This window comes from Rhamphochromis sp. 'chilingali', assembly GCF_963969265.1.
Source record: "Rhamphochromis sp. 'chilingali' genome assembly, chromosome: 10".
Classification (NCBI taxonomy): Eukaryota; Metazoa; Chordata; class Actinopteri; order Cichliformes; family Cichlidae; genus Rhamphochromis; species Rhamphochromis sp. 'chilingali'.
Window position 1 is genome coordinate 39,658,800 of NC_137937.1, and position 24,165 is coordinate 39,682,964.

The 24,165-nt window shown below is 45.3% G+C and overlaps 1 protein-coding gene across 2 annotated transcripts in view; it reads right to left on the bottom strand.

Moving 5' to 3' along the window:
* LOC308404913 (disabled homolog 2-interacting protein-like) overlaps window positions 1-24,165 on the bottom strand; it is a gene marked incomplete at its 3' end in the record, with an annotated part of 36,835 nt that overhangs the window by 4,195 nt on the left and 8,475 nt on the right. The window contains exons 4-16 of one of the 2 annotated variants that reach the window (XM_080895203.1): window positions 20,635-20,702; window positions 20,292-20,401; window positions 12,942-13,086; window positions 7,464-7,636; window positions 5,397-5,668; window positions 5,110-5,318; window positions 4,872-5,016; window positions 4,582-4,726; window positions 4,271-4,507; window positions 3,629-3,818; window positions 3,313-3,548; window positions 3,042-3,133; window positions 2,470-2,952 (exon numbers count right to left, since the gene is read on the bottom strand). In XM_080895203.1, the coding sequence (XP_080751329.1) occupies window positions 2,470-2,952; window positions 3,042-3,133; window positions 3,313-3,548; window positions 3,629-3,818; window positions 4,271-4,507; window positions 4,582-4,726; window positions 4,872-5,016; window positions 5,110-5,318; window positions 5,397-5,668; window positions 7,464-7,636; window positions 12,942-13,086; window positions 20,292-20,401; window positions 20,635-20,702 (2,505 nt within the window). Of the gene's footprint in view, window positions 1-2,469; window positions 2,953-3,041; window positions 3,134-3,312; window positions 3,549-3,628; window positions 3,819-4,270; window positions 4,508-4,581; window positions 4,727-4,871; window positions 5,017-5,109; window positions 5,319-5,396; window positions 5,669-7,463; window positions 7,637-7,791; window positions 9,011-12,941; window positions 13,087-20,291; window positions 20,402-20,634; window positions 20,703-24,165 lie in introns of those variants that run through there. The other variant, XM_080895204.1, reaches the window with a different exon arrangement.

Genomic DNA, 24,165 nt, shown 5'->3' on the forward strand with positions numbered 1-24,165 from the left:
AGTAGAGATAGTGTCTGTCTCCTGAATCCAAACTGGAAGCTGGTTCCACAGAAGAGGGGCCTGAAAACTGAAGGCTCTGCCTCCCATTCTACTTTTTAAATACTCTAGGAACAACAAGTAGGCCTGCAGAGCGAGAGCGAAGTGCTCTAATAGGGTGATATGGTACTACAAGGTCATTAAGATAAGATGGGGCCTGATTATTTAAGACCTTGTATGTGAGGAGCAGGATTTTGAATTCTGGATTTAACAGGAAGCCAAAACAGGAGAAATCTGCTCTCTTTCTAGTCCCTGTCAGGACTCTTGCTGCAGCATTTTGGATCAGCTGAAGGCTTTTCAGGGAGTTTTTAGGACTTCCTGATAATAATGAATTACAGTCGTCCAGCCTGGAAGTAATAAATGCATGAACTAGTTTTTCAGCATCACTCTGAGACAGGATATTTCTAACTTTAGAGATGTTGCACAAATGGAAGAACGCAGTCTTACATATTTGTTTAATATGTGCATTGAAGGACATGTCCTGGTCAAAAATGACTCCAAGGTTCCTCACAGCGTTACTGGAGGCCAAGGTAATGCCATCCAGAGTAAGAATCTGCTTAGATACCATATTTCTAAGATTTTCAGGGCCGAGTACAATAACCTCAGTTTGATCTGAATTAAGAAGCAGAAAGTTAGCGGCCATCCAGGTCTTTATGTCTTTAAGACATTCCTGCAGTTTAACTCATTGGTGTGTGTTATCTGGCTTCATGGACAGATAGAGCTGGGTGTCATCTGCATAGCAGTGTAAATGTATGCTATGTCTTCTAATGATGCTGCCTAAGGGAAGCATGTATACAGGGAGTGCAGAATTATTAGGCAAGTTGTATTTTTGAGGAATAATGTTATTATTGAACAACAACCATGTTCTCAATGAACCCAAAAAACTCATTAATATCAAAGCTGAATGTTTGTGGAAGTAGTTTTTAGTTTGTTTTTAGTTTGAGCTATTTTAGGGGGATATCTGTGTGTGCAGGTGACTATTACTGTGCATAATTATTAGGCAACTTAAAAAACAAATATATACCCATTTCAATTATTTATTTTTACCAGTGACACCAATATAACATCTCCACATTCACAAATATACATTTCTGACATTCAAAAACAAAACAAAAACAAATCAGCGACCAATATAGCCACCTTTCTTTGCAAGGACACTCAAAAGCCTGCCATCCATGGATCCTGTCAGTGTTTTGATCTGTTCACCATCAACATTGCGTGCAGCAGCAACCACAGCCTCCCAGACACTGTTCAGAGAGGTGTACTGTTTTCCCTCCTTGTAAATCTCACATTTGATGATGGACCACAGGTTCTCAATGGGGTTCAGATCAGGTGAACAAGGAGGCCATGTCATTAGTTTTTCTTCTTTTATACCCTTTCTTGCCAGCCACGCTGTGGAGTACTTGGACGCGTGTGATGGAGCATTGTCCTGCATGAAAATCATGTTTTTCTTGAAGGATGCAGACTTCTTCCTGTACCACTGCTTGAAGAAGGTGTCTTCCAGAAACTGGCAGTAGGACTGGGAGTTGAGCTTGACTCCATCCTCAACCCGAAAAGGCCCCACAAGCTCATCTTTGATGATACCAGCCCAAACCAGTACTCCACCTCCACCTTGCTGGCGTCTGAGTGGGACTGGAGCTCTCTGCCCTTTACCAATCCAGCCACGGGCCCATCCATCTGGCCCATCAAGACTCACTCTCATTTCATCAGTCCATAAAACCTTAGAAAAACCAGTCTTGAGATATTTCTTGGCCCAGTCTTGACGTTTCAGCTTGTGTGTCTTGTTCAGTGGTGGTCGTCTTTCAGCCTTTCTTACCTTGGCCATGTCTCATGTATTGCACACCTTGTGCTTTTGGGCACTCCAGTGATGTTGCAGCTCTGAAATATGGCCAAACTGGTGGCAAGTGGCATCTTGGCAGCTGCACGCTTGACTTTTCTCAGTTCATGGGCAGTTATTTTGCGCCTTGGTTTTTCCACACGCTTCTTGCGACCCTGTTGACTATTTTGAATGAAACGCTTGATTGTTCGATGATCACGCTTCAGAAGCTTTGCAATTTTGAGACTGCGGCATCCCTCTGCAAGATATCTCACTATTTTTGACTTTTCTGAGCCTGTCAAGTCCTTCTTTTGACCCGTTTTGCCAAAGGAAAGGACGTTGCCTAATAATTATGCACACCTGATATAGGGTGTTGATGTCATTAGACCACACCCCTTCTCATTACAGAGATGCACATCACCTAATATGCTTAATTGGTAGTAGGCTTTCGAGCCTACACAGCTTGGAGTAAGACAACATGCATGAAGAGGATGATGTGGACAAAATACTCATTTGCCTAATAACTCTGCACTCCCTGTAATGTAAACAGAATTGGTCCTAGCACTGACACACACAAACACTTCCTGTTGCTTCTGACCCCCGACCCTGGACTCTACCTGTGAGTGTCTCGCTGAGGGACAGCGCTCGCCGCGAGTACTCCTCGCCACTGCTGCTGCTCGACATAGCAGACATCCTCTCCCCCCTCTCCCCCCCTGTCAGTCCCACTGACATCTGGGTAAGAAACGCCGGTTTGGTCACCATGGTGTTCCTGTCGTCTGCATTTCCCTGCGACCCCACCGAGCCGTCTGAGGGTGTGGCGTCGGCCTGCTGCTGCTGCTGTGGCTGCCGCGGTGATGTGGTGGTCATGTGATAGACGGGATTCTGGAAGGAGAGGGGGAGGAGCCCCGTCCTGCGCTGCCACTGACCATCGTCGAGGCCGTCGCCAGGGGAGGTGTCATGCAGGTCCACCAGAGACAAGCTGCGGCTCTCGTTGTTCAGCTCGGACCCCTCTCTCCGACCTCCATTGGTCATTTCAAACGCTGCCTCATTCTCATTGGACTCTGAGTAGGATGAGCTTGGTGCTGGAGAACCCTGCATGCCTGGAGAAAGTGACATCACAGGAAGAGTCAGGGGTGACAGAGTGGTGGAGAAATGGGAAAGTGGATAAAGAAGAGAGGTGAAAGGTCACCTGATGCAGGCTGTAGGCTCGACCCTTTAGTGACGAAAAACAAGTCTTTGTTCTCAGGAGTCGGCGAGGGGAGTCTGGTGAAATCCACCAATCTACACACACACACACACACACACAGATAACACGTCAGATATTTAAGCCATGCATCAGCCAGACTCTTCCTGCGCTGGCATGCACAGACAACTGTGAGCATGTGCAGAAGCTCCATGTGAGAGCCCTCTCTGTTCACCACTGGGGATTCTAATGCTAACAGGAAACACAGGATGCTAACCCTCCATCAAGTCCTATGCTGCCCTGCAGGCCAACAGAGGGATTACAGGTCGCCAGAGGTGGAGAAAGGGGCGGAGACAGGGGGGCTGGGGAGAGAGGGGGCGGAGACACTACACGTTGAGGCTCTGGGGAAGAAACAGATACGCCCCCTGCACTGGCCACACCCCCTGGATTGGCAAGCGCTGCCGATACGTCTCTGAGGATTCGAGGAAGAGGGCCGAGCTTCGACAGGCACGACTGGAGAAAACAGAGAGAGAGAGCAGTCAGGGAGTTACCTGGGCAGGCAGGTGAGTCATCTGCCAAGACAGGTGCATTACCTGGTCGAGCTCAGTCAGCAGGGTGTGCAGGCTGGACAGCTCACGGCCGAGGTCGATGTACCCGTCAAAGCCGGCGGTGTGGTTCAGCCCGTCGGGGTTCGAGATCTCCTGCAGGAAGCGCTGCATGCTGCTCCACTGCCGCTCCACAAAGTCATTCATGAACAGCATGTACTCCTCCTTAGTGCCGAACCTGCGCGACAGGTAAGACCGCCAGCGTCAGCAGGTCAGCATGCACGCACGCATACAGTTGGCAGGTAGCCGTGCACAGTGCAGGTACAAAGACTTCAAAGTAAAAGCTCTGCACTACTTCAGAACAGGCTTGGTACGTCACAATAAAAGCCCTGGGCTTCTTCCAGAATACTGGTCCTGAACTCCTTTCAGAACTAAAAGCCTTCCACTCCTTCACCATAAATACTCATCACTCCTTCAGAATAAAAGTCCTTTAAAAAAAGCCCTAAACTGCTTTCAAAATAAATTCTTTTTAAAATTCTTTGCTCCTTTAGAATAAAAGCCTTGGAGTCCTTTCAAAATAAAAACCCTGTATTCCATCAAAATAAAAGGCCTACACCCCGTTAGAAAAAAGGCTGCTGTCCTTTCCAAATAAAAGCCCTGTATTGTTTCACAATAAAAGCCGTGGCGTACTTGCTGAAGTTGGCAAGGTTCTGAATCACTTTGGCGATCAGCGTCAGGGTTCTCGCTGTGCGTTCATCAGGGTATTCCTGCATCAGGTCGAATAGTGATGGCGACATCACGGCCGGACACAGGAAGCGCAAGAACAGCGAGGCGCTGATGAGGCGCTCGCTGATGTCTGGCCGTCCTCGGTTGCCGCATTCCTGCCGCCATGACCCAAACACCTCCTTCAGCTCCCGGGGGAAGACCCTGAGTGACAATCGGCAAGAGTCAGCGTGTGCCGGCCTGGAGCGTCAGTGGTGTGCGTGATCTTGTGTGCGTACCTGTATGAGTCAAGAATTTTGCAAAATGCCAGCTCGCAGCACATCCTCAGGTTGGCCTGATGCTCCGCGAGGTCAGAGGTCGCACAGCGAGACGGGTCCACCTCACAGTTCTCATCAGACTCGTACAGAGCTTTGATGAACTCACCTGGACACACACACACACACACACACACACACACACACACACACACACACACACACACACACACACACACACACGATCAATAAATATCACAATAAGCACACAGGGGGGCTTGTGTTTGTGTGTGTGTGTGTGTGTGTGTGTGTACCAAGTGCATCCTGTAGGTATTTCTGTCCAATCAGCTTCAGGTATTCCTCAATGCTTTTGGTCGCCAATGTGTTCTCTCTAAAGATCAGCTGGTCGTTGTCACGGCAACGGTCCACCTCTGACATCATCAGGTCGGTCAGGAAGTCCTGCAGTGAGGGGTGAAAGGTCACTGGGCTGAAAGAAGAACAGGTGGTGGTGGCAGGCCAGGTGTAGAGTTCAGGTGTGGTGGGCGGGGTTACCTTGGCCTTGCCCGTGCTGTGCAGGATGTGCACGAGTGCAGCAGCGAGCTCCTCCTTCGCTCTCAGGCTGATTGAGGCCTCCAAGGTGGAGCAGAGCAGCAGGTAGTTGGAACTGATGTACTCCGCAAACTCTTTGTACTGCTCCATCGGCAGGATGACGATACTCTGGTAACGTGCTTTGACCCTCACTGTTGGCACAGACGACTTACCTGAAATCGGGTGGGACAGGTTAAGAGGGTGACACAAATGAGACACCTCAGCGCACGAGCCCGAGTGGATCTACATACCTCGGATTGTACTGGGCGTGCTCAGTGTGTACCACTTCTCCACCAGCTGTCTGCCAGTCACCGTGGCGACCGGGATGTTGACTAACCCGACGTAGCTGCTTTTGTCCTTCTTCCTCTTCCGGTCGGTGTCCTTGTACAGGTGCAGCGTGATGGAGGCGACAGGTGGGAGGCTGCTGAAATCGAAGCGCTCGCCCCAGAAGATGTTGTCAGTTTTCAGCTTACAGGACGTCCGAGCGTAGAGGCTATCGTCCAGACACAGCTCGCAGAAGTACCTGCAGTACATGTACTGTGATTAGTGGTCGGGTCGTGTGAAATGTCGTCCTCATGGATCGAAGGTGCAAACTGTAAAACTACACATAAACTAAGAATAAGTACAGCAGTACTGTGTTTGAATACAAATAAACAGATTCAGTAGTACACAGAATAAATAAATAAATACCTACAGTACTACAACTACTATCTGCAGCACACTTCAGCAATCTACAATATAAGTACTGCAATAGCTGTTTGCAGTAAAAGTACTACCATTATTATCTGCAGCACAAGTCCTGCAGTTATTATATGCAGTACAAGTACTATGATTACTGCAAGTGGTTTGAATCACAGTAATCTAATAGAAACATATTCATTTCGATTGCAGCAGTTTCCTGCTGCGTCAAGCAAAGTGCACGCCAGCGAGGGCGCGCGCACGCCGTGCTCATAGTACAACTGCTTTGAGTAAGTCATTTGTTTCATGTCTCTGTGGACCTCGGCAGGAGAGCTGTGCTGTGGAAACGTCACTAACTAAACAAAGTCAGAGATACGTGTTTGGAAATGACAGGAAGCGGGCGCATCTCGTACACGTACAGCAGCTGTAAAAATTGACTGCAGCACCCAGCGCGACACAGATGTTGGGTCCTTCGCTCTAGCTAGCGCCAGCACAGTGCGAGCCACGTCCACCTTTAGAAGGCGTAACATACATTTACACTGCTATGCAGATGACACCCAACTTTATGTGTCCACACACACTATCCGGTCGTTAAGTCTGACGTCACTAGCCGTGTCTGGGCCTAAACTCTGCTGCAGGTCCATATATCAAACGATCACTATGGCATTACTGAGAGTTGAAAAACTGTCTAAAGTCTTTCATCTTTAATAAAATGATCAGCGTTCTGCTCTACCAGGTGTAACAATTGAGTTTAACATCCAGGCATCCATGAAAACGGAATTTATGACATTTAACGGAGTTAGAAGTTAGCAGGGAGTTAGCTCGCTAGCTTCTATCTAAATACAATATAGCATGTCCTGACTGCGGGGTTTTGGAAACCAATGCAAACGTACAGCTCTGTTATCACTTCCAACATAAATGAAGACAGAAAACTAAACAGCAGTGACATTTGTAGGGTTACTGAAGTTGGGCTAGCTGGTATATAATGATGTGCTACGTGACCGCTAGCGACACAGCTATGTTAGCATAATATAAACAAGCTAACTTTTTTTCCACTCGATAAAAGTTAACGTGAGTGTTCTCGGTGGTCAGGAACAAATGTAATCACATGGCAGGATGCTGTAAAAGGACCAAACTTCAGCCAGGAGAACAACTGAGATAATCCATCCACAATACGAGGTTAGTCATTCATATACTGCTGCATGGGCTGGGCTGTAGTTACATCCTAAGGTTTTAAAAACTGAGCTTAAATAAATGATTAGTGGTAATAAAAGCCGAGGGAGGTCAACAGGGATCACTGACTGTTTTAGGAGCTTTTTGAGATCAAATAGAAGAAAATACAAAACATTAAACATGTTAACGACACAAAAGCCATATTAAACGCAGACTACTTTAGACCCGGAAGTAGGATTCGTCACGTCATCACTTAACGACCGGATTAGTTAAACTGCAGGAATGTCTGCGATACTCTAATTACTGCCGGTAGCACAAATGCTCTGATTACTACATGTAGTAGAAGTAATCTAGTTACTACCTGCACTAAACATAGTAGGATTACTGTTTGTGTTCTACTGTTTCGCTGCAGCTCACAGATGTAACTGTGATACTTGGAGCAGGTGGGCTGGTGCAGCGCCGCCTACCGTTTCTTGGCGGGCAGGTCTTTGGCCTCCACCACCCACACCGTCAGCACGTTCTCCAGCCGCCGGCTGTTGTCCTTGTTGGGGTGAACAGCACGTCGCAGGTTCTCCATCCATTTGTCTCTTTCTGCTGCTGAGCGACACGAGAAACACTTTGTTCCCGTCGAGGTTGTTACCTAGGAGACAGGCAACCACGGAGACACAAGAGGGCACCGATGTCAGCTGAGTGAAACCCTTGTGTCTTCCAACCAAACGCTGTCCCTCTGAGAGAGAAGCTTTGGATCGTTTTTGTGACCTGATTAACAAAACATGACAGAAAAATGTTTCCAACCATGAGAAAGTCCTGATGACGAGGGTTACAGTCAGAGCCATCTCGGATGATGACTCTGACCTCAACATGTCCGATCAGGTAACATCTGTAGTTCCTGAAACTCTGTTTGCTGTTTGTGTGGATGAAATGCAGACGAGTCTCAGGGCCGCACGCAGCTCAACAAAGTCAGGCGTTCATCAGAGATAACACCGCCGAGGTTATCGGTTCTCTGTTAAGCCAGATTAGAGCTAGTGGTTTTATACAAAATGAGCACATTCCAATCAGAGACATTACCATTTGGTGATAAAGTCGCTAAACAATGTAAACATTTCTCTGTAAAATAATCTGAGAGGTGAAAGCAGCAGAAACTTTGCTTTGAAGATTTTCACTTTGAACTAAAGTGAATGATTTTGTTACTCAGCACGCTCAGTAAGGCGATGGCTGCACATTGGAGCTGTGAGACTTTAAACTTGATTTACAGCTCGATGAAGGAGACGTGGAAATATGATGAAAATCATTGGTTGAACAGATGTTCTGTAATAATGTCACCTCCTCTGGTAGATTTGAAGGCGTTAAACGAGGCTGCGGTTATTCTGATAAACATTCTTTCAAAATAAAAGACATTTTGAAAGTTGAGATGAAAACCTGTAAAAAATAAATGAAAACAAGTCGGAAACTGATCCGTGTGAAACACAACAATGGATCTGATGGTGATCAGAAACCTCGATCACGAAGCTTCGTCATATTTGTGTTTTACAGTTGGGATTCTGCCCTGCCCTCTGCTGGAATTGTGAGGTAACGCAGGTCAATTCAATTCAGTTCAATGCAATTTTTTTTACACAGCGCCAAATCACAACAACATTCGCCTCAAGGCGCTTTATATTGTGAGGTAGACCCTACAATAATACATACAGAGAAAAACCCAACAATCATATGATCCCCTATGAGCAGCACTTTGGCGACAGTGGGAAGGAAAAACTCCCTTTTAACAGGAAGAAACCTCCAGCAGAACCAGGCTCAGGGAGGGGCGGGGCCATCTGCTGTGATTGGTTGGGGTGAGAGAAGGAAGACAGGATAAAGACATGCTGTGGAAGAGAGACAGAGGTTAATAACAGATATGATTCGGTGCAGAGAGGTCTGTTAACACATAGTGAGTGAGAAAGGTGACTGGAAAGGAAAAACTCAATGCATCATGGGAATCCCCCGGCAGCCTACGTCTATTGCAGCATAACTAAGGGAGGATTCAGGGTCACCTGGTCCAGCCCTAACTATATGCTTTAGCAAAAAGGAAAGTTTGAAGCCTAATCTTGAAAGTAGAGATAGTGTCTGTCTCCTGAATCCAAACTGGAAGCTGGTTCCACTCTATACCTACGACTGCACGGCCACTAACAGCTCCAACATCATTGTGAAGTTTGCGGACGACACTACAGTGGTGGGTCTTATCACCAACGGTGATGAGACGGCTTACAGGGAGGAGGTCAGTGCCCTGACCCACTGGTGTCAAGACAACCATCTCACCCTCAACGTCGCAAAGACAAAGGAGTTGATAGTGGACTTCCGGAGGTGCAGAGAAGTACACACCCCCATCACCATCAACGGCGCTGCTGTGGAGAGAGTGAGCAGCTTCCGGTTCCTTGGTGTACATCTGGCTGAGGATCTTACGTGGTCAGTACACACAAACAAAACAGTGAAGAAGGCGCAGCAGCGCCTCTTCTTTCTCAGGAGACTGAAAAGATTCGGCATGAGCCCCCGCATCCTCAGGACCTTCTATCACTGTGCCATTGAGAGCATCCTCACTGGATGCATCACCACCTGGTATGGCAACAGCACCGCCTACAACTGCAAAGCTCTCCAGCGAGTAGTGCGGTGCTCTGAACGGATAATTGGAGGTGAGCTTCCCTCCCTCCAAGACATCTACAGGAAGCGGTGCCTGAGGAAAGCGGGGAGGATCATCAAGGACTCCAGTCACCCCAGCCATAAACTGTTCAGACTGCTTCCATCAGGAAGGAGGTTCTGCAGCATCCGGTCCCGTACCAGCAGACTGAGAGACAGCTTCTTCCATCAGGCCATCAGACTGCTGAACACGTCATAGACACCTCAGCTTCACTACTGGAACTTCAACATTATGCACTCCACACTGTATATAAATGCCACTTGTTTTGCACATATTCAACTCTGTATATTTTATATATTTTATTATTATTATTATTATTATTATTATTATTATTTTTTTTTTTTTTTACTATTTAATTTGTAAAAGTGTGTGTGTGCGCGCGCGCGCGCACACACACACACACACACACACACACACGTAGGAAAATATTTAGTATACACATCCAGAAATGCATACACTATTATATATTGTACATATATTTATTAGTTTCAGGTTGGCCATTCTTGTATTTTGCTCGTTTGTGTTGTTGTGTTTGCACATCTCTGTTGCTTGTGGGGCTCACACACAAGAATTTCACTCGCATGTGCTGTGCCAGTGTGCCTGCACATGTGATGTGACAATAAAAGTGATTTGATTTGATTTGATTTGATTTGAAGAGGGGCCTGAAAACTGAAGGCTCTGCCTCCCATTCTACTTTTAAATACTCTAGGAACAACAAGTAGGCCTGCAGAGCGAGAGCGAAGTGCTCTAATAGGGTGATATGGTACTACAAGGTCATTACGATAAGATGGGGCCTGATTATTTAAGACCTTGTATGTGAGGAGCAGGATTTTGAATTCTGGATTTAACAGGAAGCCAAAACAGGAGAAATCTGCTCTGTCTTTCTAGTCCCTGTCAGGACTCTTGCTGCAGCATTTTGGATTAGCTGAAGGCTTTTCAGGGAGTTTCTAGGACTTCCTGATAATAATGAATTACAGTCGTCCAGCCTGGAAGTAATAAATGCATGAACTAGTTTTTCAGCGTCACTCTGAGACAGGATATTTCTAACTTTAGAGATGTTGCACAAATGGAAGAAAGCAGTCTTACATATTTGTTTAATATGTGCATTGAAGGACATGTCCTGGTCAAAAATGACTCCAAGGTTCCTCACAGTGTTACTGGAGGCCAAGGTAATGCCATCCAGAGTAAGAATCTGGTTAGATACCATATTTCTAAGATTTTCAGGGCCGAGTACAATAACCTCAGTTTGATCTGAATTAAGAAGCAGAAAGTTAGCGGCCATCCAGGTCTTTATGTCTTCAAGACATTCCTGCAGTTTAACTCATTGGTGTGTGTTATCTGGCTTCATGGACAGATAGAGCTGGGTGTCATCTGCATAGCAGTGTAAATGTATGCTATGTCTTCTAATGATGCTGCCTAAGGGAAGCATGTATAATGTAAACAGAATTGGTCCTAGCACTGAACCCTGTGGAACTCCATAATTAACCTCAGTGTGTGACGAGGACTCTCCATTTACATGCACAAACTGGAGTCTATTAGATAGATATGATACAAACCACTGCAGCGCAGTACCTGTAATACCTACAGCATGTTCTAATCGCTCTAATAGGATATTATGGTCGACAGTATCGAACGCTGCACTGAGGTCTAGCAGGACAAGCACAGAGATGAGTCCACTGTCAGAGGCCATAAGAAGATCATTTGTAACCTTCACTAAAGCTGTTTCTGTGCTGTGATGAGCTCTGAAACCTGACTGAAACTCTTCAAATAAACCTCTGCAGATGATCTGTTAGCTGTTTGACAACTACTCTTTCAAGGATGTTTGATATAAAGGAAGGTTGGAGATTGGCCTATAATTAGCTAAGACTGCTGGGTCTAGAGATACTTTTTGAGTAAAGATTTAACTACAGCCAGCTTGAAGGCCTGTGGTACATAGCTGATCATTAGAGATAGTTGATCATATTTAAGATCGAAGAATTAATTAATGGCAGGACTTCTTTGAGCAGTTTTGTAGGAATGGGGTCTAAAAGACACGTTGATGGTTTGGAGGAAGTAATTATTGAAGTTAACTCAGAAAGATCAATTAGAGAAAAAGAGTCTAACTTAACATCAATGGTACTAAGAGTAGCTATAGATAATATTACATCTGTGGGATGATTACTGGTAATTTTTTCTCTAATGATAAAAATTGTATTTGTGAAGAAGTTCATGAAGTCATTACTAGTTAACGTTAAAGGGATGGTTGGCTCAACAGAGCTCTGACTGTTTGTCAGCCTGGCTACAGAGCTGAAGAGAAACCTGGGGTTGTTCTTATTTTCTTCAATCAGTGATGAATAGTAAGATGTTCTGGCTTTGCGGAGGGCTTTCTTATAAAGCAGCAAACTATTTCTCCAGGCTAAATGATGATCCTCTAAATTTGTGACACGCCATTTCCTCTCCAGATTACGAGTCATCTGCTTTAGGCTACGTGTTTGAGAATTATACCACGGAGTCAGGTACTTCTGATTAGAGACCTTAGTTTTCACAGGAGCTACAGTATCCAGAGTCATATGTAGTGAGGAGGTGAAATTATTAACAAGATAATCGACCTCTGTTGGGGCAGCGTTCAGATAGCTGCTCTGCTCTGTGTTGGTACAGGGCATTGAAGATGATAACAGTGGGTGGATTATATTCTTAAACTTAGTTACAGCGCTTTCAGAAAGACATCTACTGTGATAGAGTCTACTCTCCACTGCTGTGTAATCAATTATTGTAAATGTAAATGTTATCAGGAAACGATCAGACAGGAGAGGGTTTTCAGGAAACACTGTTAAATGTTCAGTTTCTATGCCATATGTTAAAACAAGATCTAGAGTGTGATTAAAGTGGTGGGTGGGTTCTTTTACATTTTGAGAGAAACCAATTGAGTCTAATAACAGATTAAATGCCATGTTGAGGCTGTCATTCTTAGCATCTACATGGATGTTAAAATCACCCACAATAATTATTTTATCTGAGCTCAGAACTAAATTAGATATAAAGTCTGAGAAATCAGAGAGAAACTCTGTGTAAGGCCCAGGTGGACGATAGATGATAACAAGTAAGACTGGTTTCTGAGTTTTACAGCTGGGGTGGACGAGGCTAAGCATCAGGCTTTCAAATGAATTAAAAGTCTGTCTGGGTTTTTGGTTGATTAATAGGCTGGTGTAATAGGCAGGCACAGAGCAGTATGTAAATGATTGTGTTGGGACACCTCGGTTTTGGGAGTGCTGCAGTTTGTGTGTGTTGTTTGCGTCACCTCGAAGCAGTAGTCCTGTCCCAGCAGGGATGAGTGAACCGGCTTAATAATCACTGATTGGTCCATCCTGAGCTCGAGAGACGATACACAGCCAGTGCTTAGCAACGACTCCTGGCTACCGCAACGCAGCCGACGCATCACACACCTGAAACAAACATACACAGTGTGATTACTAACAGGACAGGAAGACGCACTCATCGAGTTTCCAGAGGCATGGATCCCAAACCTGGATTGTCAGAGAAGTCTAGGACGTCTCCTGGACGTCTCCAGGGACACAAAGAAGGTGATCTACACTGAAAAATGAACATGAGATTTGACTTGGATCTGACAACAGAGACCGAGTGATGCAGCGAGTGTGATCAGGTTCACCTGGAGCTGTAGAGCAAGGTGGAGCTGAAACAACTGTCGGGCTGAAGCTCAGGAGGTCAAGGAGAACCTAATCAGGACCTCTGATTGGTTCAGCACAAGCCAATCAGTTTGATACTTTTCAAGACATTTGAGGTGTCATAAAGTAAAGTTACATTTAATAAAAGAAGGCGGTTCTGAAGTATTACAGTGTGACGCGGCGTTAGAAACAAATGTACGAGCCAGTGATGGAGTAAAAGCTCAGGATTCATATTCAGCCAGAGTCATTTCATCTGCTTCCAAACTTTGCTGCAGCACATGTGATTACACGTACAGATGTCATGCTGGGCTTGGTGCTTCCTGTTGCATCGTGAGATGATGCTCCTCATTGGCACACCTGGACTTCATGTCTGACGCTCTGAAATGGGTCTGAGGTGCTGCCCCTCAGAAGAAAGTGGCATTTTAGGGAAGGGTTTTTCAGGTAGAGGATGCAGGCTGAGTATGAATATGGATTATTCTGAGCTGTGAATCATGCACAGCTGCTCTCGTAAAGCCCGAGAATTAAAACAAAGGGCACCTCTGGGAAAGATCCCGTTGCGGTGCCTCGATGCTCCACCAGCCTCTGAGGCCACGTTCATCACTGAGCGAGGAGACCTCTGCATGTCTCCACCACACAGGCCTCCATTCGTTACATAACTCACTCCTCCACGGAGCTGTTAACAAGCAGAAACCCAGCTTCCTGTCCTCCGGACCGAACACAACCACAGCAGCTCTGACGGAGCGCGCAGGGAGGCAGCCACCACACGCCGACCTGATTAACTCCGATGCAGAAAACAAAGCTGATCTCGGCTTCTCCACAACATTTATTTATTTATCATGTGCAAATGTGTCACAGTTCAGGGAGAGGCTGCAGAGCTTACAGAGTCAGTGTGAACGGACACGGTCAGAGTCTGATCACTGACAGACGTAAACACGACAACAGGAAGTACGAACGATGACCAGCAGCCGACTGTCCGATGGACAGCCCTCCTCTCACCTCAAACACCCCATCCAGTAGTTTTGGTGTATTTGGACACTGAGAGCCAAATGCACTCGTCCACACACCTGCAGTTCCTCTGCCATGCAGCAGAGGCAGCAGTGAGTCAGTCCCTACAAACTGCCATGTTGAAATAAACATGTTTACAGCTTGATACTCAAGCTTCCTCCTTCATAACACGTGCACAGGAAAGCATGTTGTTATAACTCAAACGTTTTAGTCTGCAATGTTAGGGGCGTGGCCTTTTTGACAATAATATGGCTGCTGTGAGGTTACTGTACTAACAGACCATTCATGAAGGCTGTGCAATTTGATTTGATGTCACTCTTGCTAAATGATTCTGCTAGCATTAGCATTAGCACCTCTGGAAACATGAACATGGAGGCATCACTAACCAGTGAATGACATCATGGCAATGCTGTGATTTGGTACGTTGAACTGAAACTGTGTGACGATATTTCCATCACAGCGTCCAATCCACTGCACGCCACCTCCCCAGAACCCTCCCCCTGCTTCCCGCTCCTCTCAGACTGTGACTGGACCTTCTCTTCCATGACAACCATCACTTTTTATCCAATGAGACCTGAATAACACCTGGGCTCATTTCCTCACTCCTAACAAATCACAGCAGAGTCTCCCCCTGCTGGACTGCAGGTTTAAGGCACCGTGGCCTGTCGGTGTCTGAGGTGGACAGGTCAACACTAAGCAGTGATGATGATTGGCTTCCTGTTAAATCCAGAATTCAAAATCCTGCTCCTCACATACAAGGTCTTAAATAATCAGGCCCCATCTTATCTTAATGACCTTGTAGTACCATATCAGCCTATTAGAGCACTTCACTCTCGCTCTGCAGGCCTACTTGTTGTTCCTAGAGTATTTAAAAGTAGAATGGGAGGCAGAGCCTTCAGTTTTCAGGCCCCTCTTCTGTGGAACCAGCTTCCAGTTTGGATTCAGGAGACAGACACTATCTCTACTTTTAAGATTAGGCTTCAAACTTTCCTTTTTGCTAAAGCATATAGTTAGGGCTGGACCAGGTGACCCTGAATCCTCCCTTAGTTATGCTGCAATAGACGTAGGCTGCCGGGGGATTCCCATGATGCATTGAGTTTTTCCTTTCCAGTCACCTTTCTCGCTCACTATGTGTTAACAGACCTCTCTGCACCGAATCATATCTGTTATTAACCTCTGTCTCTCTTCCACAGCATGTCTTTATCCTTCTCTCACCCCAACCAATCACAGCAGATGGCCCCGCCCCTCCCTGAGCCTGGTTCTGTCGGAGGTTTCTTCCTGTTAAAAGGGAGTTTTTCCTTCCCACTGTCGCCACAGTGCTTTCTCATATGGGGTCATATGATTGTTGGGCTTTTCTCTGTATGTATTATTGTAGGGTCTACCTCACAAAAAAGCATCTTGAGGCGACTGTTGTTGTGATTTGGCGCTGTGTAAATAAAATTGAATTGAACTGATGATAAACAAGATGATGATGACCCTCTTTAGCTTTTTATACACACACAGCAGGACGGGTGTGTTGCTCGGTTAGCTCGTCATCTTGTCTTAACAAGCTGGTTATATGGCTAATGCTGCATGTCTGTGTGTGTCTGTGTGTAACCTTGCTATGCTGTGTGCTACACACAGGAACACAGCATAGCACGCTAGCTATGTGCAGATTGCAGCCATGCTAACGCACACACAGAAACGAATCATGCATGGAAATGCAAATCAGGTGGAAGACGGCAGCATGCACGCACCTCCCCAACACACACACACACACACACAAAGCAGAAATCCACTGCAGCACATTTTTCTGATCGGAGGACAAAGAGGATCAAAGACACTCACCGAGCATCCTGCTGAGGAGGAGGAGGAGGAGGAGACAGCTATAAATTCATGGCCTCCTTCAGCAGCGAGCAGGAGGAAGAGGAGGAGGAAGATGGAGAAGCTGCTGATGCTGTGTGGATGAACCTGTCTGTCTGTCTGTGTGTGTTTGCTGTTTCTGATGCTTCACAGCTTCAGCCCTCCCTCCCCTTCCTCACTCTCTCTCTCTCTGTCTGTCTCTATGTGACTCACCCCCCTTGTCTGTCAGCTCTTGCCCCTCCCCTGCAGTGAGGCTGCCCTACTTCCTCCCTCTCTGCTCCTCTTTATCCTCCTTGTCTCCTCTGCTGGCCTGTCAGGGGTGCCCGCCCCCCCCCCCAGCAGCGCACATGTACGATACGTGTTGATGTGTTAAACAGGCTGCGGTTACACGCGTGTTATTGCAGCCGCTCTGAGCTTCTTCTTCTCTGGTCCTGTACGCACACACTTCCTGTCTGCAGCAGAAAGTGGAATTTTCCATTTGGTGTCATCGAGGCAGGAATCAAACGCCGCATCTCTCCCCGGTTTTATATCAACACCAACCTCCACACGCAGCCGCTCAGACGCTGCTGCATACGCTCGCGCCCAGCTTTAACTCAGGCGTTCATAAAAGTTTGGTTTTAATACTTCACGAACATGTTTACACACAATCCCCAAAGGCACTGGACTGTCACCTGCCTGAAAGGTGAAGCCTGTTCCCTCATCATTCCAGGACTAATGAAGCTGATAACAGATAACAGAGCTGATATAACCGTTAACTGTAAGCACGACATGAAAGATGTCAGTGAAGGAGGCCATCACTAGGCTGATAATACAAGAATAAAATAATCAGAGAGCAGAAACAACAATGAGAGCAGTGAGCAGCTCAGAAGAGTGGATGATGACAGATTTATTAAAATGATTGGAAACATAAGCCAGGTCAGGAACATGGCAGGAGCATCGCTGGGAAGCTGTAGACCAAGAGACAGAGAGTTTACAACAAGGTGCAAACCTCTAGGTGCACTCAGGAAGAACACACTGTAATACATCTAACAAAGGCTTGATGCACACTCGGTCATCCAGGTAGGTACATCCCAAAGGTTGATTCTGTTCACCTGGACGTTTTCAGTGGGAGAAACGTTTCATCATCATCAGGTGACTCCTTCAGACTCAGCTGACTAAACCTCATAAACAGTATATCTGCACAATGACTGAAGCTAGCATGTTGTCACTGCTCAGTGACAAAAACACTTGAGCCCCTGAAATGAGACCCAGGAAGTGGTTACAGGAAGAGGGTGATAGACTGTCTGAAGCAGTTAGAACAAGACAAGGCTATCGACCAGACCTCATACCAGAGCCACACCAAGTCTGTATGGTTTACTGAAGATACATAAACAGGGTGCACCTTTAAGACCGATTGTCTGCATGATCAACTAGGTCACCTATAACATCTCCAAGCTTCTGGCTTCGATCCTCAACCCGTTGGTAGGCAGCTCTGAACACCACATCCAGAACATCCTGGATTTTGTTGAGAAGGTGAGAGATGTCATTATGGAGGCAGATGAAACCATGGTCTCATACGACATTACATCTCTCTCCACTTGCATCCCAGTCACGGAAGCGTTGGAGGTAGTTCGTAAGAGACTACAGGATGACACCAACCTCAGCAACAGGACCGCTCTCAGCATCCACCAAGTGTGTTTGAACTGTGTCTTCATTCCACCTACTTCACATACAAGGCTCAGTTCTACAGACAGAAACATGGGTGTGCCATGGGCTCCCCAGTTTCACCCATCGTGTTACTGTAAGGTGACCTTGAGGGTCTGAAAGGCACCTATAAATAAAATGTATTATTACTATTATTATTATCGTGGCCAATTTGTACATGGAAGAAGTGGAAAAGAGGGCTTTGCTATCCTACCCTGGAACACCACCAAGCCATTGGTTCAGGTATGTGGATGACACCTGGGTGAAAATCAAATCTCAGGACATACCACATTACCACATTAACTCGGTGGACCGACACATCAGATTCACCAGGGAGGATATGAACAGTGGCAGGTTAGCCTTCTTAGACTGTGAGATTTCCATCAGTAATGGGGGACATCTAAAAGCTGACGTGTACCGTAAACCTTCACATATGGATCAGTATCTAAGGTTTGACTCTCATCATCCACTGGAGCACAAACTGGGTGTCATCAGGACGCTACAACACAGAGCGAACACCATCCCCACTGACACAGCAGCCAGGGAGGCAGAAGAACATCAAGAAGGCCCTGAGTAAATGTGGTTATCCCAGCTGGACTTTTGTCAAAGCTGGGAAGGCTCCTAAAGAAAGCTCCAGCTGATCCAGGAGAGAAGGACAACCGCTGCCCAAGCGAAAACCTGTAGTGATCCCGTACATGTCAGGAGCAGTTGAGACGCATTTTATCTAAACACCGGGTCTCTGTGGCTTTTAAACCCCAAACACGCTGCGCCAAAAACTGGTCCACCCCAAGGATCGGGTTGCCCGACACAAACAGAGTAACATGGTGTACGCTGGTAAGTGCAGGAGGATTGGCAGGATTTATACATCGGGGAAACCAAACAACCTCTGGCTACAACACAGAAGAGCCGCCTCGTCAGGCCAGGACTCTGCAGTCTATTTACACCTACAGGCCAGTGGCATCTAAAGATGTGTTTGTGCACATGAAGTTGAGAGAAAGTTGTATGATGGAGAGAAAAGATGATGGTCTAAAGCATCCATTTGTCTAACATGATGGCGGCAGCATCATGGCGTGGGCATGTCCGGCTGCAAGGAAGCTGCTCTTTGGTGGTTACTGATGACAGCGCTGTGCTCTGTGGGTACGGAGCCAAAGCAAACTGCAAAAAACCCAACAAATGAGATACTCTTAAAGTCAGTCAGCTGATCTCAGGTCAGCTGACCAGATTTTCAGGGATTTAATACAAACTACAGTGACCTGCAGAGCATCTCAAGGAGGAACCAGCATGTGGTCCATGGGTACCTGATACAGTCACTGGCAGCAGAGGATTTTCATCCAAGTATTAAATGCAATCTTCTTATATAAAACCTAGAATAGAGGACTGTGTCTGATTGCTGAGTTAGTAATAAGGTTGGATTGTTAAAACTTTCGTGAACTGCAGCAGCATCATGAATTTTCACCGTAGGTTCCTTTGAGCCGTGAAGTTAGGGACAGTTACAGATTTGGGGGCTCGTCCAGGATACGAGCCTCATCATGCTGCACATCGAGTTTTGGGGATTTGGTACTCTGTGTCCTTACTGGCACTCCACAAGAGGAAATTTCAAAGCATACAGGATTTCACTTGGGAACAAACTGTAGTGTATTACTGCAATGAAACAGCTCAGATTAAATCTTGACAAACTCAGAGACCTGAGCGCTGCCGCACCATGCTGAATACTCAGGTGGTCATAAACTGACAGCGTCATGGAACGGCTGTGTGCAGGCAGGAAAAGGACCCAAAATGCAGACTCAACTGAGGCAAAACTTAAACTCAAAATGGCAGCTTTTATTGCTGAACAGAAATCTCAACAAAACCTAAACTGGGAAGAATCTAACAAAACACACACATGAAGACGCAGGGAGAAACACACAGCATGAGGGAGATCCCGACACAGAGAAACACAGGGCTTAAATACACTGGGAAATAACGAGGGGAATGAGACACAGAAGGGGAGCACAGGTGGGAGAAACAGACACAACGACAGCCAAGGGAAGCGAAACACATTCACGTAGGACACAAACCTTCAAAGTAAAACAGGAAATGTAACACAGAAACGCGGACTTCACTAGGGGATACAGCTGACAGGGGAGACAGAGCAACTAAGAAACACAGAGACCAACATAAAGGAGGCACAGAGGGCAGCTACTAAATACTCAGAAAACTACGACACTACACTCTATAGAATAAACCGGGGCAACAAAGAAGAAACTCAACACTGGGTCAGGAGACCCAGGATCCTGACAGACAGAGACCTGTGGTCTTCACTTTTATAGCACGCTGTAAATTATAGCAGGTTTACTCACAACACAGAGGATCAGTCATATGACATTAAACTGACAGGCTGTACTTGTACAACAAAGTAAGTGACCCCAGTGGAATTCTGGGTAACTGACTGTTACCTAGTGTCAGCTGCATTGATCTGCCCGGTCTGTAAGCTGCTGTGACGAGACAGTTTGGGCTGAGATCGAGTCCGACGCAGCGACTGCTTCAACCTGCGAGACAGAAAACCCTGAAGAAGAAATCGGGTGAAGCCGTATTAGCTGCTGTGATCAATGAGCGATGTTAAATTCACAGATATTCGATGGAGTTTGGTGTGGAGATAAATCCCACCAGCAGGTGGGGTCAGTCAGTTAATCTACAGCTGACAGCAGCTCAACTCCTGTTGCCATGGAAACAACAGGCTGATCTCAGCAGGCGAGAGAGAGAGAGAGTGTGTGTGTGTGTGAGGGAGAGAGAGCTCACCGTCACTCTGGCGGTGGGTGTGTCGGTAGTGGAGGCACTGGGCATGCTCTGTCTGCGCACCCCCATCTCTGAAACAGACAGAATGCATCATGGGAGCATTTGTAGTTTTTATCATCAATCAGCTGCCACGTTCTGCTGTTGCCATGGTAACTACCAGCGGTGAAGGAGAATTGTTGTTTTTTTAATTAAATTGTTTGATTAAATAAGTTTGATCAAACCTTTCATGTGATTTTAGTTGAACTTAAGTTAATTTATATTGTTTTTACATTTAAAATAACTTCATTTTGTTGTTGCGCAACATCTCTAAAGTTAGAAATATCCTGTCTCAGAGTGACGCTGAAAAACTAGTTCATGCATTTATTACTTCCAGGCTGGACGACTGTAATTCATTATTATCAGGAAGTCCTAAAAACTCCCTGAAAAGCCTTCAGCTAATCCAAAATGCTTCAGCAAGAGTCCTGACAGGGACTAGAAAGAGAGAGCAGATTTCTCCTGTTTGGCTTCCTGTTAAGTCCAGAATTCAAAATCCTGCTCCTCACATACAAGGTCTTAAATAATCAGGCCCCATCTGATCTTAATGACCTTGTAGTACCATATCACCCTATTAGAGCACTTCGCTCTCGCTCTGCAGGCCTACTTGTTGTTCCTAGAGTATTTAAAAGTAGAATGGGAGGCAGAGCCTTCAGTTTTCAGGTCCCTCTTCTGTGGAACCAGCTTCCAGTTTGGATTCAGGAGACAGACACTATCTCTACTTTCAAGATTAGGCTTCAAACTTTCCTTTTTGCTAAAGCATATAGTTAGGGCTGGACCAGGTGACCCTGAATCCTCCCTTAGTTATGCTGCAATAGACGTAGGCTGCCGGGGATTCCCATGATGCATTGAGTTTTTCCTTTCCAGTCACCTTTCTCACTCACTATGTGTTAACAGACCTCTCTGCACCGAATCATATCTGTTATTAACCTCTGTCTCTCTTCCACAGCATGTCTTTATCCTGTCTTCCTTCTCTAACTCCAACCAATCACAGCAGATGGCCCCGCCCCTCCCTGAGCCTGGTTCTGCCGGAGGTTTCTTCCTGTTAAAAGGGAGTTTTTCCTTCCCACTGTTGCCAAAGTGCTGCTCATAGGGGGTCATATGATTGTTGGGTTTTTCTCTGTATCTATCTTTGTAGGGTCTACCTCACAATATAAAGCGCCTTGAGGCGACTGCTGTTGTGATTTGGTGCTGTGTAAATAAAACTGAATTTTGATTTTTTAATTTTATTATATGCTTTGATTTAGTTTTGTTTAGTTAAATATTTAATTTTATTTTCCTGTTTGTACCCATTTGTGTCCCAACTTGACTGAACCTTTATGTGTTTATATTTAAATTATAAAACAGAAATGATTCAAAAAGAGAAACCAATAAATAAAAAGTATTTCTCTTGTTTGATTTCTTTATTTGTGGACAGCTGCATGTTCTGTGTAGTTATTTTAAATTCAGTTCAAAATAAACATGAAACCAATTAAAAACTTCTACATAAATCTGTTTTAATATATTTGAATGTGAGTTTGTTTTTTTCAGCAGAGAGTAAAATCCTCCAATCACAGAGCACAAATTCTTTGTTCTGTTGATAAAAGTTACTGATGAGAGTTACTGTTTGATGGTCTGGGTTTTATTAAATCTGATCAGTTTTTCTGATGAAAGCCAATTCAGAATAATTAACTGTGGTTTGCATGTTCTCCCCGTGTTTGCGTGGGTTCTCTCCGGGTACTCAGACTTCCTCCCACCGTCCAAAGACATGCAGCTTGTGGGGATAGGTTAATTGGATAATCCAAATTGTCACTAGGAGTGAATGTGAGCGCGAATGGTTGTTTGTCCCTGTGTGTTAGCCCTGCGACAGACTGGCGACCTGTCCAGGGTGTACCCTGCCTCTCGCCCTATGACAGCTGGGATAGGCTCCAGCGCCCCCCGCGACCCTGAAAAGGACAAGCGGAAGCGAATGGATGGATGGATTAAATCTGTACGAGAAAATTAATTTATGAATTCATTCCTTAATTCTTTTATTTGTTTAGACATAAGTAACATTTTTAGTTCATAGTTTTGTGTGAAAATAAAAACAGTATTTATAAATCAGTCATTCCATCGTGATGGAAATTTCTTCATGTGTTGATCACATGTTTTACTAATATCACTTTTGTTTCATTTAGTTATAAACATATAGGATAGCATCATAAATGTGGTTTATCACAGTGAGTGGGACAAGGGGGGTGGAGGGTGTGTGGATAGATAGTGGGGGCCCCCCTGCTGATCTCAGGGAGAAGGCAGGTGACATAGTCGCCATTCTCTTTGCGGGAATGTCTTTGTCACTGTGTTCGTATATAAGTAGTTGCATGTGGTCACATGTGTAGCAAAGATACAGCTCAGTAAACATGAAGAACAAGAACTGAGTTTAGTACTTTTCTCTGGATCCTGTATGCGATTAATGATTCAGAAATGGTTTTTTAAATAAAATTATTAAAGAAAGAGTACTTTAGTATTGTCTTAATGAATAAAATAATTAAAGATCGAATTTAACGTAAAACAACTTTTCAATTTGTTCGTGTTTAAACTCAAAGTCAGGAGTATCCACACCCACAGACAGTCGTTCCACCTCCTATTAATCCTGTCTTACAGAAACTGCACAGCAGGAGGCACTATGAGCTTGTCCTCACTGACCAATAGAGAAGTTAGCAAAATGATTACTTGTTTTCATAAACTCAACTCAGTAATGTACAGCACCAGCAAGTAAAGCGTTTCATGAATTAATAATTAATGATAAACTATACAATAAATGGTGGTCCCACTGCTCCTTTTCTATACAGTTACCTTTTCCTGTTAGCTACTAGATTTGCTATCGTATTTACTATTAAATTTACTATTAAATTTGCTAATGGATTAGCTTTTCCATCTACCCTTTCTGTGGCTATTTTAGTCCTTGGAGAAAAACCAATCCAGTTAAGCATGCAGTGCAACGTAAGCAGCTGTCTGATTGATTAGCGACACATAGGCTAGCTACGTGTTGCTGTTTGCTGTGAACGACTTTTCCAAGGAGATGTTTTAAAGTGTTTGTGCTGCTGCTTGGATATTAAGCCTTGCCTATCACTCTCTGAAAATGTACAGCGTGGACAAATGATGCATACAAAGAGAAACGGCAGTGAAATGGAGACCTGTGACTAGATACAGGTGGACTTAGCCTGACCTGATATAACACGTTGGAGGTAACATGGCTAACGCTAGCATCCCTGCATGTAGCCCCATCCTTGTAGGCTCATGCTAGCTTATGAATGTATGCATGTTATGAGTGTAGTTAGTGGTTACTTAGCATGTATTTAGTGTATAGTGTTGTGTGGTTAAAGGTTAGTTAGTGTGTAGTTAGTGTGTAGTGTTGTGTAGTTCGTGATTAGTTAGCGTGTAGTTAAAGGTTAGCGTGTAGTTAGTGTGTAGTGTTGTGTAGTTAGTGGTTAGTTAGTGCGTAGTGTACTCATTGTTCTGTCTCGTGTGTCAGTGACAGCA